The following is an 18,341-nucleotide window of genomic DNA, read 5'->3' as shown; positions in this document are numbered from 1 at the left end:
TTTTCGAAGGCGACACACCAACCCAAGCTCCCCCTGAGCAACAAAGCCAGGAGGTTGCGCCATATACACCTCCTCCTGTAAATCGCCATGGAGAAAGGCATTTTTGATGTCTAGTTGATGAAGAGGCTAATGAAACATAGCAGCAAGGGACAAGAAAAGGCGAACAAAGGAGATCTTAGTAACATGAGAAAATGTATCGCCATAATCAAAACAAAAAACCTGAGTGTATCCTTTGGTAACAAGGCGAGCTTTAAGACGATCAATCCGGCCATCAGGGCCAACTTTAACAGTGTAAACCCAGCGACAACCAACAGTAGACTTACCCATGGGAAGAGGTACCAAGTCCGAAGTCTCAGTGGAATGTAAAGCAGACATTTCTTTGACCATAGCAGCTCGCCACCCTGGATGGGAAAGAGCTTCGGGAACAGATTTAGGAGGTAAAACAGAAGATAAAGAAGAAATAAAAGCAAAATATCCAGGGGACAAATAATCATAGCTAACAAAATGGGAAATAGGATGGCGAGTACCTTTACGAAGAGCAATAGGCAAGTCAAGATCAAGAGTCGAAGGCGACAGACCGGAGGAGGAAGAACGAATTGGTACAGGGGATGAGTCAGGAGACGGCTCCCGCGGACTAGCGACAACTATCGGTGCTGGTTGGGCCACGAGTTGTGGACGCCATTGATAGACCTGAAGATCAGAGCGATCAAGGCGAGAGGTAAAGGATGGTGGAGAGGGTGAAGACATTGGAGATGGAGATGATGTTAGGTCAAGAAAAGGGATAGGTAAAGGTAACCCAACAGACACAGAATCGGAGATCGTAGACAAATAAGGGAAATAAGGAGATGACTCAAAGAAGGTAACATCCGCTGAAATAAAATATCGAGTTAATTGAGGAGAGTAGCAACGATACCCCTTTTGAAGGCGAGAATAACCTAGAAAAACACATTTGACGGAACGAGCGGATAACTTATCACGACTTGGAGCAAGATGGTGAACAAAGCACGTACTCCCAAAGATACAAGGAGGAAGAGAATATAAGTCAACTCGAGGAAAAAGAATGGAATGAGGAATCTGGTCATTAAGAACAGAAGATGGTATGCAGTTAATTAAGTAACATGCAATTAAAACAGCATCGCTCCACTATTGAAGTGGAACATGCATATGAAGGAGAAGCGTGCGGGCTGTCTCAATTAAATGACAATTCTTGCATTCAGTTACCTCATTTTGTTGTGGGGTTCTAGGACACAAAGTCTGGTGAAGAATCCCATTGGATACCATAAAAGATTTAAATGGGAGAGACAAATATTTAAGAGCATTATCACTACGAAGAACACGGATATGCAAATTAAACTGTGTTCTAATTTCAGCACAAAATGTAGTGAAGACTGAAAATAGCTCTGAACGCATTTTCATTAAATATAACCATGTAGTCCGAGAGAAATCATCAATAAATGTTGCAAAATAACGAAAACCATCTTGTGAACTGACACGACTGGAACCCCATACATTTGAATGGACTACTGAAAAAGGAGAACTAGCACGTTTATTGACTCTACTTGGGAAAGAACTACGACTATGTTTTCCAAGTTGACAAGACTCACACTCTAAGGAAGAAATACTAGAGAGACTGGGAACCATCTTCTTAAGATTGGGAAGAGATGGGTGCCCCAACTGACAATGGACTTGTAGTGGGGAAGTTGTCGTCGTGCATGCCACTGAAGAAGCAGGCGGAGATAGATAGTAGAGACCGTGAGACTCAAGTCCCGTGCTAATCGTTCGTCTAATCCTCCAATCCTGCACAATAACAGAATCAGACAAAAAGGTTATAGAGCAATGAAGACTGTGAGTGAGTTGACTGACAGAGAGCAAATTAAAGGTACATTGTGGTAACTGTAAAACAGATGATAATGGTAGAGTAAGAAGAGGTAATGCGGTACCAATACCCGTGACTGAGGTTTGAGAGCCATCAGCCAATGTAACAGGAGGTAGAGACTGCGAAGTTTGAACATGAGATAGGAGAGAATGATTACTAGACATGTGATTGGTGGCATCGGAGTCGAAGATCCATGGGCTAAGGGAAGATGAAGATTTAGTAAAGCAGGCAGTAGGGTTACCAGTGTCAGCAAAGGATGTGACAGGTGAAGTAGCCTGTTGTGCTGCTCGGAAGAGCAGATCTGGGCGCACAAAAGTAGCAGATCTGGAGCAGATTGGATTATAGGACCAAAGAGAAGGAAGGACAGATCTGGAGCAATGTCAGATCTGGGCGCAAAAAAGTAGCAGATCTTGAGCAGATTGGATTATAGGACCAAAGAGAAGGAAGGATAGATCTGGAACAATGTCAGATCTGGGCGCACAGAAGCTGAAGCTGTCACCGGAGTTGAAGAGGATGGTCGGACGGATCTGGACAGGCGCGGCGGCAGTGAGGGCGAGATCTGGGCGCGGTCGGAAGAGGATGGTCGGATCTGGATAGGCGCGGCGAGGGCGAGGGCGAGGGCGAGGATGAGATCTGGGCGCGGCCGGAAGAGAATGGTCGGATCTGGACAGGTGCGGCAACGGCGACGACGAGGTCTGGGTGCGGCCGAAAGATGGTCGGATCTGGAGAAGAAGAGCCGCGATGGCCGTGAAACCAGCGAAGCCAGTGGCCGATGAAGGAACCGGTGGTGATGGCGACGGCGGGCGAAGCGACCGGTGGTGATTACGTCAGTTGACGGCGACGGCAATGGCGGCGGCTAGGGTTAGGTTAGGGTTTGGGCTCTGATACCATGTTAGATGTATAAAATACACTGATTGTATATCCTCAAGAGAGCGTACAAGAATATATATATGCATACATTTACTTAAAGATAAATACACTAATACCCACTTACTTATCTTATTTAATAGTTTCAACATGGCCTTTTATAGGCTAGTACCCTTGGTTTGTTAGGCATAACTGAATAGGTTCAAGTTGCTAAAGCAGTAATCGCTTAGTACAATCACTTATGCATCTATAGGTTTTATTACAAAAATACCCTCAAGGCTGTGACAATCCCCTCTCCTTGAAATCTTTCTTGTCTCCAAGGAAAGTAAGTAGTTGAGCAGCTCGTGAGAATTGCTTTAGCAATTGTGGTAGGTGTTCTCAAGTTGTGTTATCTGGATGTAAGTGTGTCCGTTGCACCAGCACTTGAGTGAGGGGAAGGGGCTCCTAATGTATCACCCTTTTATCCACAATGGCCTGTGGTTCTACTTCCACTTCCACATCTTCGTCCACCGGTGGTAGGTTAGGGTTGATGGCAACATTAGACTCCAAAGACCTGTTAGGAGGGATACATGGAAGACAGGGTGGCTCACCACTCCTGCAGGTAATTGTAGCTTATAAGCTACTTTGCCCACTTTTTCCACTATGGGAAAGGCTCACCACTCCTGGAGGTGTTGAAGAGAATGAGTGTTGCAGAAACCTTTTCACTTTCAAAAACACCTGATTACCCACACTGAATTTTTTGTCACTTCTCTTACAGTCTGCATTTTGCTTCATTTTGTTCCGAGTAGTAATCTGAGCTTCAGGATAGTCTATCACTGATGGTAGTATGGGGGTTCTGTACCCGAATAGTGCTTCAAAGGGAGCCTTCTTGATTAAGGTGTGGTAACTTGTGTTATACCACCATTGGGTTAGGGATAGCCATTTATTCTAGCTCTTGGCCTTTGCAAAACACATGCATCTCAAATAGGGTTTCGAGCACTGGTTGACCCTCTCGGTCTACCCATCTGTCTTTAGGTGATATGTGGTAGACATATGTAACCCCACCCTTAGGTTCTTGAATAGTTCTTGCCAAAAATGACTAGTAAAGACCTTATCTCGATTTGATACAATGGATTTTAGAACTTCATGTATCTTGGCAACTGAATCCATGAATCCCCGAGCTACCTCCTAGGCTGTAAAGGGGTGGGTGAGGCTGATGAAGTGAGCAAACTTTGTCAATCTGTCAACCACTACCAAAATAACATCCCTGCCCTCTGACTTTGGAAGTCCTTCGATAAAATCCATGGAACTTTCCTCCCAGGCCTGTTTAGGAATAGTAAGGGGCTGCAACAAGTTGGGGTGTGCCACTTGCTCATGCTTGCAGCGTTGGCAAGTCATGCAAGTTGACACAAAGTTTTATCACCTCCTTTTTCAATCCCAGCCAGTAGAACAACTGTCTTGCCCTATAGTAGGTTGCCTTGATGCTCAAGTGGCCTCCCAAGGGTGAGCTATGTAGTGCCTGTAGGATCTTAGCTCTCAATTCCCTATCATCCCCCACAACCAATCTCCCTTTAAATTTGATCAACCCACTGGAAATGGAGTACCCTTGTGCACTAGTAGATCTGATTGCCAATTGAGCCTGCAAGGTCTTTATCCACTCTAATTTTTCATAACTGTTAGTAAGGTCCTTCACCCAATCCGACACCACTGTCGTAATAGCTTGGTAGTTCCCACTTCTTCCTTTCTTGATAGGGCATCTCCTACAACATTTTCTTTGCCCTTCCTGTACTGTATTATGTAGTCAAGGCCCAACAGTTTGGACACCCCCTTCCTTTGCAGTTGGGTATGTAGTCTTTGTTGAAGTAGGTACCTTAGACTCTGGTGGTCAGTTTTGATAATGAATTGAGTTCCTTCCAAATAATGCCTCTGTTAAAATTGGGAGCACTGGCAGTCCTACAAATCACCCTATAAACTAACAAATATGTTCACTCTTGGACACTCTCACAATCCTCTCGGTTTGGACACAAACATCACAACAGAAAATAAATGTAATCAAAACAGAACATAATGAAATAAACAAGAAACAGAAAATGCAAACCACGAACACCAGATTTTATCCTGGTTCAGATTGTCTTTTAAGATAACCCTACATCTAGTCTTGAACCTCCTCGAGCAGCCTTCTTTTATTCAAAGAATGATTAGTATACAGTTGTTCTCTTCCTTCTATTTCTTGATTACATTAAGCCTTCGCCCCAAGATTACAAAGCTATCAAACTCTAGCCTTTATTTCAGAATGATCACTACTCGTTACAAACAGAAAATGAGGACTTTGCCTATCTCGGCTACCCCTTGTCCTCTATTTATAATAGTGGGCATATATCTCAATGAAGATTATTATATATTTACAGTTTAACCTCCCAATTATTACTAATTACAAATTGAGATATAAACTTTTATTTAATGCTTCATTGGCCTTCAAAATACATTGCTTTCACTGATCTTCTTATCCTATACTCGAGACAACTTTTAACAATTCTCCATCATTGTCTTGAGTATACTTCAAGTTTCATCCATCCAAGCCTTGGCCTTCCAATAGATGAATTTGACCTGCTCTCATCTGAACTACTGCATAAACTTGATCACTCAAGAACAACAACAACAAACATTAAGAATTTTCAAATGATGCTATAAATTTGACAATGGAACACCCTTGGATAACATTTCAGCTGCATTCTATACCTGCAACTTTTATTAGGATTGATTCCTCCTTCTCAAGGATTTCCCTAATGAATAAACTCTTAACATCAATATGATTGGTCCTTTCCATGGTGGGACTGAATCTAAGCCAAGTGGACTGCCCATTGGCTATTTCAACTTTCTCTACTTAGACATTCTTTTTGGGTTCCATCTGTACAACCTGCAATCCTAAAATACATAACTTTCCGTCTAAGTACACTCCACCATAAACCAAATCCACACTTAATGATATTTCTCTATCCCAAAGGGTCTAAACTTTTACACAGCATCAGAACAACAGTGCACCTTACCTGGATTGGTCTTAACACTGCTAGACTTACTCCTAGCTCCCAAAATCGGCCTTTAGGCTTTACCACTGTCTTTCCTTCTTATGTTTGCTTCAAACTCAAAGGACTGCTCATCTCTCTTGTTGCCTCTTCTATCTACCAGCCTATCAAGATATGCTTAGGTTTGGATAACCTAGGCTATCATAAGTTGTCAATTTCTATTCCAACCTCTATGCCTTAGAATTTACAGCTCTCTTTTATCCTACACTCTCAAACACTAACCTAAGTTTTCAGCTACACCTTGAGAGTCTTTCATGGACAATTTCCGGTGAAGATGCCTTACATTTCACTAGGCATACCATTGAAATACTCACAGCTTCCTTATACACTCCATTTTAATCCTTACTTATCCTAGAAGAAGGATAAGATTTCTTATACCTTCACCTTGGGAATTACTATCATTCATAGAGAGACCTTCTAAGCAATCAAGCTTGCTTACCTTTCCCTCTAGCCTCTAATCCCTTGGGCTACTCTATAAGATCAATTTTTTCCCTTAATTTTCACATGGATAATGGCTGTTAGTGATACCTATTTGACCTGAAATTAAGCCTTCATGTGCTGTTTTAACCAATGGCCATTTGTCTAGCCTTTTCCTAGACTTTTTCCCATTTCCAGCACCTTCCTTAATTTCCAAATAGTCACTCCACCCATTTAACCTAAAGGGATCTTTCACTTAAAGTCTAAGTTTCATTTCTCCCCAAATTTCCATGGCTCCATGCCATTCATTTGGACAAGAGTGCATCTCCTCTTCTTATACAAGAGGTTTCTATTTTCCAGCCTATTCCTTAGCACTCAAACTAGTGCATAAGTATCCTTAAAACCAAACTTTTCCATACCTCACTGGTACCTATCTTGAGTTCTATCAATTACCCATCCTAGGCATCACTCTAAACCTTTTTATTCCCTTGCTCATTTCCTACAAGATGATTGTCCTTTCCTTTCCTTGCTTAACTTGGATTTTGATCATCATGGGCTGCACCATACAAGACATCACTTGCATACACCCTTTCCCCCTCACTATTCATGAGGACCCTCATTGCCCAACTATCTTAAACACGAGTTTCTTTTACAATTCAGCCCTTGCTTACACAATGAGGATGATCAAAGAAATTTCCAGGTTTACCTATTGCTATACCCTGGTTCATAGGTTAGTTTATGACATTTCCAAAGGACTATACTTGTTGTTCTCCTTTACACAACATTCCAGATTCATCCATTGACCTTAGAAAAAACAAATTTCATGTCCTATTGGTAGAGTTTTCCAACATAAATAAGAACCCTAGCTTTAGGAGACCTAGGCATAGCTATTCCACAACTCTACTAAACCTAATCCCTCATACCAGAAGCAAATTCCAGCAAGATCATATTCAATTCAAGCAAGCTTTTACATGCTTGGGAATTTCTTAGGGACACATCATCTTCACTAGGTACACTTCACCTAGCTCCACCATGAGACAAGGCCTAAATAAATCTCCCTTAGATCTTGGAAACTAATCTCTAATGGGATTTTGACATATACAAGGTCTGTTTTGGAGACTTCTACATTTGGTAACCGTACCAAACTACATGATTCCTATTCCTTTATATCTTTCCCTCCCCTAGTATCCTTAGCCTTAGATACCTTTCTCTATCTATTCTCCTAAGGAAATTAGGTTTATAATTAAACCAGGGACAAGTTTACAGATTCTAGACTTTTGGAAATTGATCCACCATGCATCCTAATTTTCACATCTCCGATTCCCTTGACTCTTGACTCTTAACTCCTAAGATTTTCCTAGTAATACCATTTTCTTATGTGGAGTACGCCCTAAACCTATAACCTATGCTTCTTTTCCAGCATTTCTAGAAAAAATTATAGGGCATCCGCGCTCTCTTAGCCAAATCCACTCATGGTACTAGAACATTCCGGGTTGGTTCTTTCTTGAGATTCTTTATTTTTGTTTGGGCAATTTCTCTTGATGTGGCCCTCCTCATGACAGTGAAAGCATTTTATTTTTCTCCTGCCATTCTTAGATTTTGATCTAGATCTCCCTCTTTGCTTAGGATCATTCCTATCCGGTCTAGATCCAACTGAGAGAGCATCACTGACTGAGTTTGTATCTTCTACCTTTAGCTGCAATTCCTTTGAATTTAAAGCCCCTACTACATCATCCAAAGACAATTTATCCCTACCATGTTTCAAGATATCTACAAAGGTCTCATATGATTTTGGCAATGAGTGCAATAAAACCAATGCCTTATCCTCATCATCATACTTAATGTCAATATTCTCAAGATCTAAACACAACTTATTGAAGCTGTTAATGTGATCTTGCAGCTCTTGACTCTTATCCATCTTGAAAGAAAAGAACTTGGTCTTTAAGTATAACCTGGTAGAAAAAGTCTTGGTCATGTAAAGGGTTTTTAGCCTATTCTAAAGGTCTTCCGCGGTTGTCATCTTTGACACCTCCCTCAATACTTTGTCTCCAAGGCTTAGAATTAAGGTATTAAATTCTTTCTTGTTGATTTCCTTTCTCCTATTACAGATTTCCTTTTTCTGTTCTTCAGGGAGAGACTCGGGTATTTTCTTTTTTGCTTCTAGGGCTTCATCTATACCTAGGTTTCCCAATAAGGCCCTCATCTTCATCTTCCATAGGTTAAAATCATTTTGGCCATTGAATTCTCAACATCATTCCGTGTGGCAGAGGTTGTAGAAGCCATTCTTGCGGGTATGTGTTCAATTCTAACGATTCTTGATGGTTCTTGATAAGAGACCTGGCTTTGATATCAATCTGTTAAAATTGGGAGCACTGGCAGCCCAAGAAATCACCCTATAAACCAACAAATATGTTCACTCTTGGACACTCTCACAATCCTCTCGGTTTGGACACAAACATCACAACAGAAAATAAATGTAATCAAAACAGAACAAAATGAAATGAACAAGAAACAGAAAATGTAAACCATAAACACCAAATTTTATCCTGGTTCATATTGTCTTTTAGGACAACCCTACATCCAGTTTTGAACCTCCTCGAGCAGCCTTCTTTTATTCAAAGAATGATCAGTATACAGTTGTTCTCTTCCTTCTATTTCCTGAGTACATCAAACCTTCGCCCCAAGATTACAAAGCTATCAAACTCTAGCCTTTCTCTCGGAATGATCACTACTCGTTACAAACTAAAAATGAGAACTTTGCCTATCTCAGCTACCCCTTGTCCTCTATTTATAATAGTGGGCATATATCTCAATGAAGATATATATTTATAGTTTAACCCCCTAACTATTACTAATTACAAATTGAGATATAAACTTTTATTTAATGCTTCATTGGCCTTTAAAATACACTGTTTTCACTGATCTTCTTATCCTATACTCGAGACAACTTTTAACAGCCTCCATTTATCTATAGCCACTATCATGGCTAACAACTCGTTATCATATACACTCATCCCCAAATGTTTAGTAGCAAGTGCCTGGTTGATATAGGCTATTGGTCTCCTTTCTTGCACCAATATCACTCCCACCCCATTGTTACAGGCATCTGTTTCAACCACAAAGGGTTTAGAGACATCAGGTAGGGCTAAGACTGGAGCTTGTGTCATAGCTCTCTTAAGGGTAATGAATGCTGCCTCTGTTTGGGGGTTTCACTTAAAGTTATCCTTCTCGAGTAACTCTGTTAAGGGCTTATTCATTATCCCATAGTGTTGTATGAACCTTCTGTTGTACCCGACCAGCCCCAGGAATTCCTTTAATTCCTTGATAGATGAGGGCCTTGGCCATTCCAACATGGCTGATATCTTTTTTGAGTTTGTACTAACTTCCTTTCCCGAGATTATATGCCCTAAGTATTCCACCTCTTCCTTTGCAAAGGTACACTTAGAAAGCTTTTCATATAACTAATTGGATCTTAGGATTTCAAAAATAGTTTTAAGGGGGGATAGGTGATGTTTTAAATCAGGGTTGTAGATCAAAATATCATCAAGAAAACTACTAGGAATTTTCATAGGTAAGGGGCAAACAAGTGGTTCATCAGGGCTTGGAAAGTGGCTGGAGCATTGGTAAGCCCAAAGAAAATGCCTTAAACTCATATAGGTCCTGATGGGTTTTGAAGGCTATCTTTGGGATTTTGGTAGGGTTCATTCTGATTTGATGGTACCCTGCACATAGGTCTAGTTTGGAAAAGATGGCAACCCATTTGAGTTCATCTAATAGGTCCTGAATTAAGGGTATGGGAAACTTATTTTTCACAGTAAGGGCATTAAGCTGTTGGTAGTCTATGCAAAAATGCCAGGAACCATCATTTTTCTTAACAAAAAGGAAGGGGGATGTAATAGGGCTCTGGCTAGGTTGAATTATCAAGGCATTGAGCATGCTTTTTACTTGCTTCTCAATTTCAGCCTTTTGGATAGGTGGGTATCGATAGGCACGAGTGTTTACAGGTTCTGAGTTGGGTTTAAGGGGAATAGAATGATCAAAAGGTCTATTTGGGGGTAGAGACAAAGGTTTGGCAAACAAATCCTTAAATTCCAATAGTAATGACTGTAAAGCTTTAGGGTGTGCTACCTTTGCAAAGTAGTCATTGGCAGTAGGGCTTCCTTGTTCTTCTGCACTAGAGAACATCTAGGATATCTGCCCCTTCCCTTTAGTTATGAGCTTCTGTAGCCTCTTACCAATGATCACCTTACACCCCCCTTGCTTCCAAGTTGCCACTCAATGTCAGCTTCTTCCCTTCAATGTCTAGTGTGACTTCCAATTTGTTGAAGTCAAAGGTTAGGAGACTCACTATCCTCATCCTATCCACCTCAAGAACTACATCACAACCCTCTAATTCTAGAATTCTTAAATCAACAGTGAACTCCTACCCTTGCATCACCCATTTAAAGGCCCCACACTTGTTGTGGCTATACATCTTGTTTCCATTCGCCATTGTTATTGACAAAGAAGTGGTGGTTGTGAGTTTGCACCCCAATTCAATGGTAGTTGCTTCATTCAAGAAGCTGTTGGTGCTGCCGCTGTCTTTCAACACCATAATCTTCCTCTTCCTTGCCTGTCTTCTCACCTTGATAATTTTCCCAGTAGGTCTCCCTTGAGTGCATGAAATGAGATTTCTCTCCCTTCATCTCCTTGGCCCTCCTCAGAGGTATCTTTCACAACAACCCCACTATCTACTTCTTCTTCTTCTTCTTCTCCCTTTTCCTCATCCGTCCCTTCCATGTTCAACAATTGCCTTCGACATTGGTGGCCTGGACTATAATGATCCCTGCATCTATAACGCAACCCAAGATGCCTCCTTCCTCTGTTCCATAGTTGGGTTCCTGATTCCCAAGGCATGCTGATTCCCCTTCTATAGGCCTGAAACCACTCCTGTTCCCATAGTCTTAGAATTTCCTCTTGCTGGTAGGCTAATTAAGGGAATGGTCCGGGATTGGACCCTGTTCCTTTTGTAGATAGCCTCTAAGGTCAGCTCCTGTAACTTGGCCTTCTCGGTCGCTTGTCTAACAATAGAGGGCACCATCATCTTCACCATAGATCTCAATTAATCCTTGAGACCACTAATAAAACTTGACACAAAGTATTGCTTAGTGATGGATCGTTGAGCATTCCACATCAAGGCCCCTAGCTCCTCAAACTTTTCCAAATACTCTGTGACGGTTCCCTCTTGTTTGAGTTTATTAAACTCTTCAATAACATCGGCCATATTCTTCTCTTCAAATCTCTTACATAACTCCTTAGCAAAGTCAATCCAACGTGTTTCAACTCCCCTAGATCGAAACCACCCTTGAAACTATGAATCAGTCGTATCTTTGAGATATGTTGTTGCCAAGGTTATTCTCTGGGGTTCATCCACATTATAGAATTGAAAGAAACGTTTACACCGACAGATCCACCACCTCAGCTTGGATCCATCAAACAAGGGTATCTCTAACCTTGGCATTGGTGTGTGATTACTAGCATGCTGGTTTAGATCCCTTACCTAGACACTGGGCCTCGTGTCTTGTAACTCCTCTACCTCCGTTCCTCCTTGAGGCCCGTGGGAATATGCCTTGACCAGACAGATCTGGATTAGCTATAAATTTGGGGGGAAATACCGAAATTAAGGTAGAGACGACAACATGTTGAACATGCTGTTAATCCTCTGACCATACTAATACGTAGCCTCTCTGTGTGTTTCCAACTCACGCTGCATATTCTCCTGAGAGGTCGTCAATTCCTTCCACATCCCATCTCTAATCGTAGCCACATCTTCCCTGCTTTGGGTGACTGCTTCATGCGTCTGAGTCATCCCAGACTCTAGTGCTTTCATTCTCGACTCCAATTGCTTCAGTCTCGTTCCTTCTGCTATCTCTAGATTCGATCACACACTCACTGCTCCAACCGATCACAATTCACTTTACCATAGTCGTGAATGCGTTGTCGAGGACCACTAGCTCTAATACTAGAATGTCAACCCTCGAATATGAGGCTTGACTAATTCTGGAAATTGAAGAACAGAGAAGAAAGTGGAGGGATAATTAGAGAGAGAAAAGAGAGGGAAAGAACCAATCTCTTCATTGATGATTCCCGTCCTCCTTACATGGCTTGTTATAGGCTAGTAGCCTTGGTTTGTTAGGCATAACCTGATAGGTACAAGTAGCTAAAGCAATAACTGCTTAGTACAATCACTTATGCACCTATAGGTTTTATTACAAAAATACCCTCAGGGTTGTGACACTTCTCAAGCTTCTTCTCCTTTTTCTCAATGTGTTCCCTTTCTTCCCTACTTTTTACAACTTCTGATTGCCGTCCCGCATCATGGTGGTTTGGGTGGGATGCACGATGGTAAAGTTTGGCCTGAGCGCTGGTTGTATTTTAGGGATGTGGTGGCATTCTGTAGGGCTTGTTAATGCATTCTGGCAATGTGATGATGTTGGTGGGTGGTGGTAGTGATGGCTTGGTGGTAGTTTATGAAAAAACCCTATGGGTGAATGATTTGTGTTATATCTTTTTGATACTGCTGAGTTAATTACATATAGGAAGTAATTGTCCAGGACAGTGTAGTACGTGCAGTACAAGTGTACTAATGTGGTACAATAGCTAGAGTACAATATATATACAGTATTCTAACAGTTTAAGGTGGTACAATAATGGGAGGTTTCTTAGGTTGGATGATGGGCTAGGGTTTGTGGTCATGGTGTAGGTGGCTAGGTGGCACACACGATAGAAAGAGGGACATACAGTTGATTGAGGTAATCTAGATTTAATGCATGTCATTTCTTGTTAAGTATAGGTTTGGAATTTGAAAAAATTAATAGATAACTTTCTGACTATTGTTGAAATAATGCTGATGATAGAAACTTGCTACAAAATCTTATAAAAGCAGAGGTCAATGTACTTTTTAAAAATTGAGAGATGCGATATATATTTAGCCAAGCCTCATGGTGAACCTCTGGGTATATTTGATGATTGTAGTTCTAGGATGGTCTGAACTGTTTTGTCTTCATTTATACACAAAATGTTTTGTGAGATCACCCTTACCTGCCTGTTCCAAGTTGTTGGCTGAGGGAAATGTTTACACTTAAACTTTTCAAGTTTGAATTAAAGAGAAAAGGTTGATTTTTTTTTTTTGTAATTTACTTCTATGTTTCAAGCTGAATTAAAGAGCAAAGGTTAAATTTTATTAGACAGATTCATATTTCTGGTCCTGTGGGGGCATAACTTCATTTTTTGAACTCATTGTGATATTGTTTTCTATATACACATTCACTTTAGCTTACTACAGTGTTTTCATGAATCCAGAGGTATTGACTATGCCATTGCAAATGGTGAGGTTCCACCCAGACTTCATGATTTACACCGACTGTTTAAGCAGGTAAGTGATGTCATAAGTTATGCATGCCTGTGCCAAACGGCAAGGATTTTTAGAGCTGGCCTGTGGAATATTATTATTTGACATTAGTGTTTTCTGTGCATTATGTAATAAATTATGAAAGGATTGGCACTTTTTTGTATTTGTATAAGAAGTATGTGCATTATCTGTCTATCTCAAGCAGCAGTCCCCAATGATAGGTCTAGCTCCAATGATAGGTCTAGCTAATCTTTTTTTTCAAATCTATGACCCAGAGGCTTCTGCAACCTATACCAACATATTCAATATTCAATTAATTTATGTGGATCCCTTCATTCTTATTCAATGATATGGTTGATAGGTATGTCAACGCAAAAATGATTCCTTTCTACAAGCTGCTGTTATGGTGTTGATGATATCTGTCAAGGTATTTTCCAGAATACTTGCCTCTTCCCCTCCACCTATGAAGTGAATCTGCTCTGCTGTTCATCTTGTTTCGCTAAATGATGGTTTCACATTTTAAAAGAGTTGAATAGGAAAGCAAAGTTTTTATGGCTTTCTGTTTGATTGTTCACGTCTTCCCTTTTGTTTCAAATCAAACTTCAATGTTTCTTGTCATATGGCTATGCCAACTTTTGGCTGGCAAGAATGATGCTGCTTCTGTGCTTTGTCCTGGAAATACTAGTTGTGAGGGCAAGTGAAATGCTTAACCAATGGAGAAACAACTAGCCTATGAGAACTTTTAGGCTGTGACACTCTTTAATATTGATTTTGGCTAGAAAGTTGTTTACATTTTGATTTGGATTTAATAACTAATGTTTTCTTTAGTGGCACTGGAAATGTAAAAGATTAGCCTTTTCCATTTTCCATTTTTATTGTTCTCCAAATCTAAAGATTAGGAATTACTATGCTGTTATTTTTATACTACAGAATTTAGGTTATATTTTAATGTGGGTCACAGCAGCATCACCTTTTAGATGTCATGCTATTCATCTTCCCATGGGGATAAAGTCTGAACTTATCATGCCATGCGTGGCATCTTTTTATGGGGATCTCTACTCATCTTCTTACTTTTTGTTTACTCAGTAATACAAGGCATTGTAATTTCTTCTTCAATTTCTGTTTCACCTCAACATCTCCCCCCCAAAACAAACAAATGTCGATAGTTGTGCATTTTAATATCTTTTGCTTCAAATATATTTGCATACTGACCTGGTCTTTATCTGGCAGAGTGCTTGTAAGAATGGATGGTTTACAGTTAAGGATGCTGAAGAACTTCTTATTCTTGTAGACGAGGTTTTGACAGTTTCCCGAGTCTGCTTGACATTTTTGTGCAATTTATTTCATGTATTTGGCTTATAAGGTGGTGTTAATGCAACCCATTTTTCTTCCTCATATTTAGGTGTCAAGCTGTTTCTGCGATGTCAGAGACATTAACACTGAAGCAAGCAATTCTCTTCAATTTATGTCAACAATTATGTCAAGGTGTGACACTATTTTGTCCTGCCTCCCCTTCTACCTTGGGTCTGATGTTATATTTTTCTATATTACATTATTTCATGTTATTTTTAACTAGTTTAGCCAATTTGAGATAATTAACTCTGAAGTCAAGCCTGTATTGGTCTTGGCTTTAGTTCTACTTTACCCTGCAATACCTTCTGTCTTCCTTGTCATGGTGATTGCTGAACTGAACTAACAGGTGCAGAAGGTATGTGTATTGTTTTCTTATTATGTTACCTACCCATTAGGGAAGTCTCTCATTGGCTTGGTTGTCTAAATCACAATAATTTGGTGTGAATCTTTCTTGTTCTTCATAAGATCATCTCAGATGAGTGGGCAAGGCTTATTGCTTCATATGATTATGTAACCTGTAAAGTGTAAACAATGGGTGTATTTATTTGATTATTCTACCCTTTGTTTTAGCTAGGTTAGTCCACCGAAAGATTCATGTAGCATCTTATCACTGGTTTGTGCTTTCTTGTTGTTCCTTTTTAAAGAAAACATTATATAACCCTGTGATGTTTATAAAATTAGAAAATCTTTCTGCAATGAATCAAGTTTGTGATTGGTCAAATATTTTGTAGATTTAAAGGTTGTAACAATCCCACAATCTATGGGATTGATTATCAATCCCAATCAATCCCTCAATCTATGGAATTGATTATAATCAATCCTATCCCACAATCTATAGGATTGATTATAATCAATCTTAATTGTTGTGATTGATGTAAATTAGTAATCGATGTAATTAGGATTCCTTCTTTTTTCCTTAGTTATATGGATTTGATTGATTGATTTCTTTCTCCTATATATATTGTAATCAAGTGGAAGTGGAAAATATACAAAGTTTTCAGTTTTGTTCTACATGGTATCAGAGCCTAAGAAACCCTAGGACTCTTATTTCCGAGCCTTCATCGCCGACTATTCTTCTGCTGCTACTGACAACCTATCACCAGCAACCTTCATTGTTGCCCAGCCTTACTTGCTACTACAACCATCACGGACAGTCTTCATTGCTACAATAGTACGTTATTTCCCATTCTTCCCTTGGCTCTTCCCATTAATTGGAGATGTTAGCCACCACTGATGAAGCTAGTTCCCATGATACAAGGGAAACATGGGTACCCATGCTGCTTCAGCCGTCGGGAGAACTGTAACAAATTAATGCTGCCTATCGGTTGGATGGAAGGAATTATCTTAAATGGTCCTAGTTGATTCGAACCATTTTGAAAGGGAAAGGGAAGATTAACCATATTATAGGAACCAGACCAAAGAAGGGAGATCCAGCCTATGCGACATGGGATGAAGAAGATTCCATGATCATTGCATGGCTATGGAGTTCCATGGCTCTTGAAATTAGCGATACCTGCATGTTTTTGTCAACAACAAAGGAGGTTTGGGAGTCTATCCAACAAACCTACTCGAAGGTGAAGGATGCAGCCCAAATTTACGAGTTAAAGACTAAAATAGCTGCAACAAAGCAAGATAACATAACTGTCACTGAGTATGCCAATTTTCTAAAGGGACTATGGCAAGAAATGGATCACTATAGGGTAATTGACATGAAGAACAGTGATGATGCAACCACCTTGAAGGATTTTATAGACAAAGATCCTTCACTTAATGAAGTGATTTCAATTATTATAGCTTAGGAAAGCAGGAGGGGTGTCATGTTGGACCCCAAACTAGTTGAGGCCTCAGCAATGGTGGCAAAAGGAGGAGGAAATCGTGGGTTTAAGAAGAACCAACTACTTGGAGAAAATGGAAAAACAGGTCTCAAATCCATGGACAATGACAATCGTGAGAATATGTGGTGTACTTTCTGTAAGAAATCACAACATACTAGGGATATGTACTGGAAGCTACATGGAAAGCCACCAAACAAGGAATGGGGAAATAGAGGTGGACAACATCAGCATAGGAGCCAAGGGTAAGTTAATATGTCAACTCCACATGAGGAAAAATAGTCCCATGAACCAAAAGAATTCAATAAGGAGTAGATTGAAAGGCTGCGATACTTTTTAAGTACTCTTGAAGCATCATCCTCTTCAGGTACATGTTCATTGCAACAATCAGGTCAAACCCCAATTTCACATGCTTTAAATGCCTTTGATATATCCCTTAAAAGACTCATGGATTATAGACTTCAAAACCACATACTATATTACTCCTTCCTCTCGGTTTTTTCTTTCATACTCACCCTATTTTTGTAATCGAAAAATTGCTACAGTTGATGGTTCTTTGATCATAGTAGCTAGAATAGAAGAGATCAAAATCAGCCCTTCCTTGACCCTCAAAAATGTCCTTCATGTGCCTAAACTGTCCACAAACTTAATCTCTGTATCCAAGCTATCCTATGACACTAATTGCAGACTTATCAGAGAAGAAAGAAGGGAATAATTGAGCATGTAAAGTGGGCAACCAAGTAAAGTGACTCAAGGGTAAAAGAGTCACAAGTTAGTTAGAAGGGAATAATCGAGCATGTGGCTGGAACGAGCAAGAGGAATAGGTATAAAAGGGAGGAGAGAAAGAGGGAGAAGGATCTGGGAAAAATTTGTTGAAGAAGTTGTGGGAGGGTGAGGCCCTCTCGAATAGGCCTTTTTGTTTTCTTTCATTGTTTTCGCTACATCCATTGTTGAAGCTATTGTAATTGAGGAATTCCTATTATTTTTGAGTAAAAGTTTAATCAATTGAGTAAGAGTTCTATCATTTTGGTATCAGAGCGTGATCCATGGGGGTGTTTGTATCGGAGAGGGTGGGCGAGTTAGAAGGGAGGTTGGAGACTTACCAGCAGCAAATAGAAGGGAGGATGGATGGTTTGCAAGCGAGAATGGACTCACTTAAGACTGAGTTCTAGAGGATGCAAGGAATTGAGAAGAGTTTAGCGACGATGCTGAAACAATTTAACTTGTTGGCGAAGAAGTGGGGAGAGCAGGAGGGGGGGGGGGGGGCGGAAGGGGAAACGGGGCGAGGAGGACGTACTGGTGGACTCGTCCCTTGCTTTGGGAGGATCGCTAGCACAGGGGGATCATAGCCGCGAGGTCGGAATGGAGCACGAAGCTCTTGGGAGGCAAGGTGGTAGAAGTCGGTGGTTGGAGATGTTGATCTTTGAAGGGGGCGACCCTGATGGGTGGGTTTTTAAGGCCGAGAGGTACTTCACTGTCAACCAGTTGACGGAAGCTGAGAAATTAGACTTGGTGGCTCTCTGTTTTGATGGGTTTGTGCTCCC

The 18,341-nt window shown here is 40.5% G+C and overlaps 1 protein-coding gene across 2 annotated transcripts in view; it reads left to right on the top strand.

The window, feature by feature from the left end:
* The window catches only part of LOC127812464 (E4 SUMO-protein ligase PIAL2), a 63,716-nt gene that overhangs the window by 7,855 nt on the left and 37,520 nt on the right, over window positions 1-18,341 (top strand). Inside the window, exons 2-5 of one of the 2 annotated variants that reach the window (XM_052352855.1) lie at window positions 13,564-13,636; window positions 13,974-14,039; window positions 14,843-14,908; window positions 15,015-15,097. In XM_052352855.1, coding sequence (XP_052208815.1) covers window positions 13,564-13,636; window positions 13,974-14,039; window positions 14,843-14,908; window positions 15,015-15,097 — 288 coding nt within the window. Of the gene's footprint in view, window positions 1-13,563; window positions 13,637-13,973; window positions 14,040-14,842; window positions 14,909-15,014; window positions 15,098-18,341 lie in introns of those variants that run through there. The other variant, XM_052352856.1, reaches the window with a different exon arrangement.

Source organism: Diospyros lotus, chromosome 11 (assembly GCF_014633365.1).
Source record: "Diospyros lotus cultivar Yz01 chromosome 11, ASM1463336v1, whole genome shotgun sequence".
NCBI lineage: Eukaryota > Viridiplantae > Streptophyta > Magnoliopsida > Ericales > Ebenaceae > Diospyros > Diospyros lotus.
This window is presented reverse-complemented; position numbering and strand designations above follow the sequence as displayed.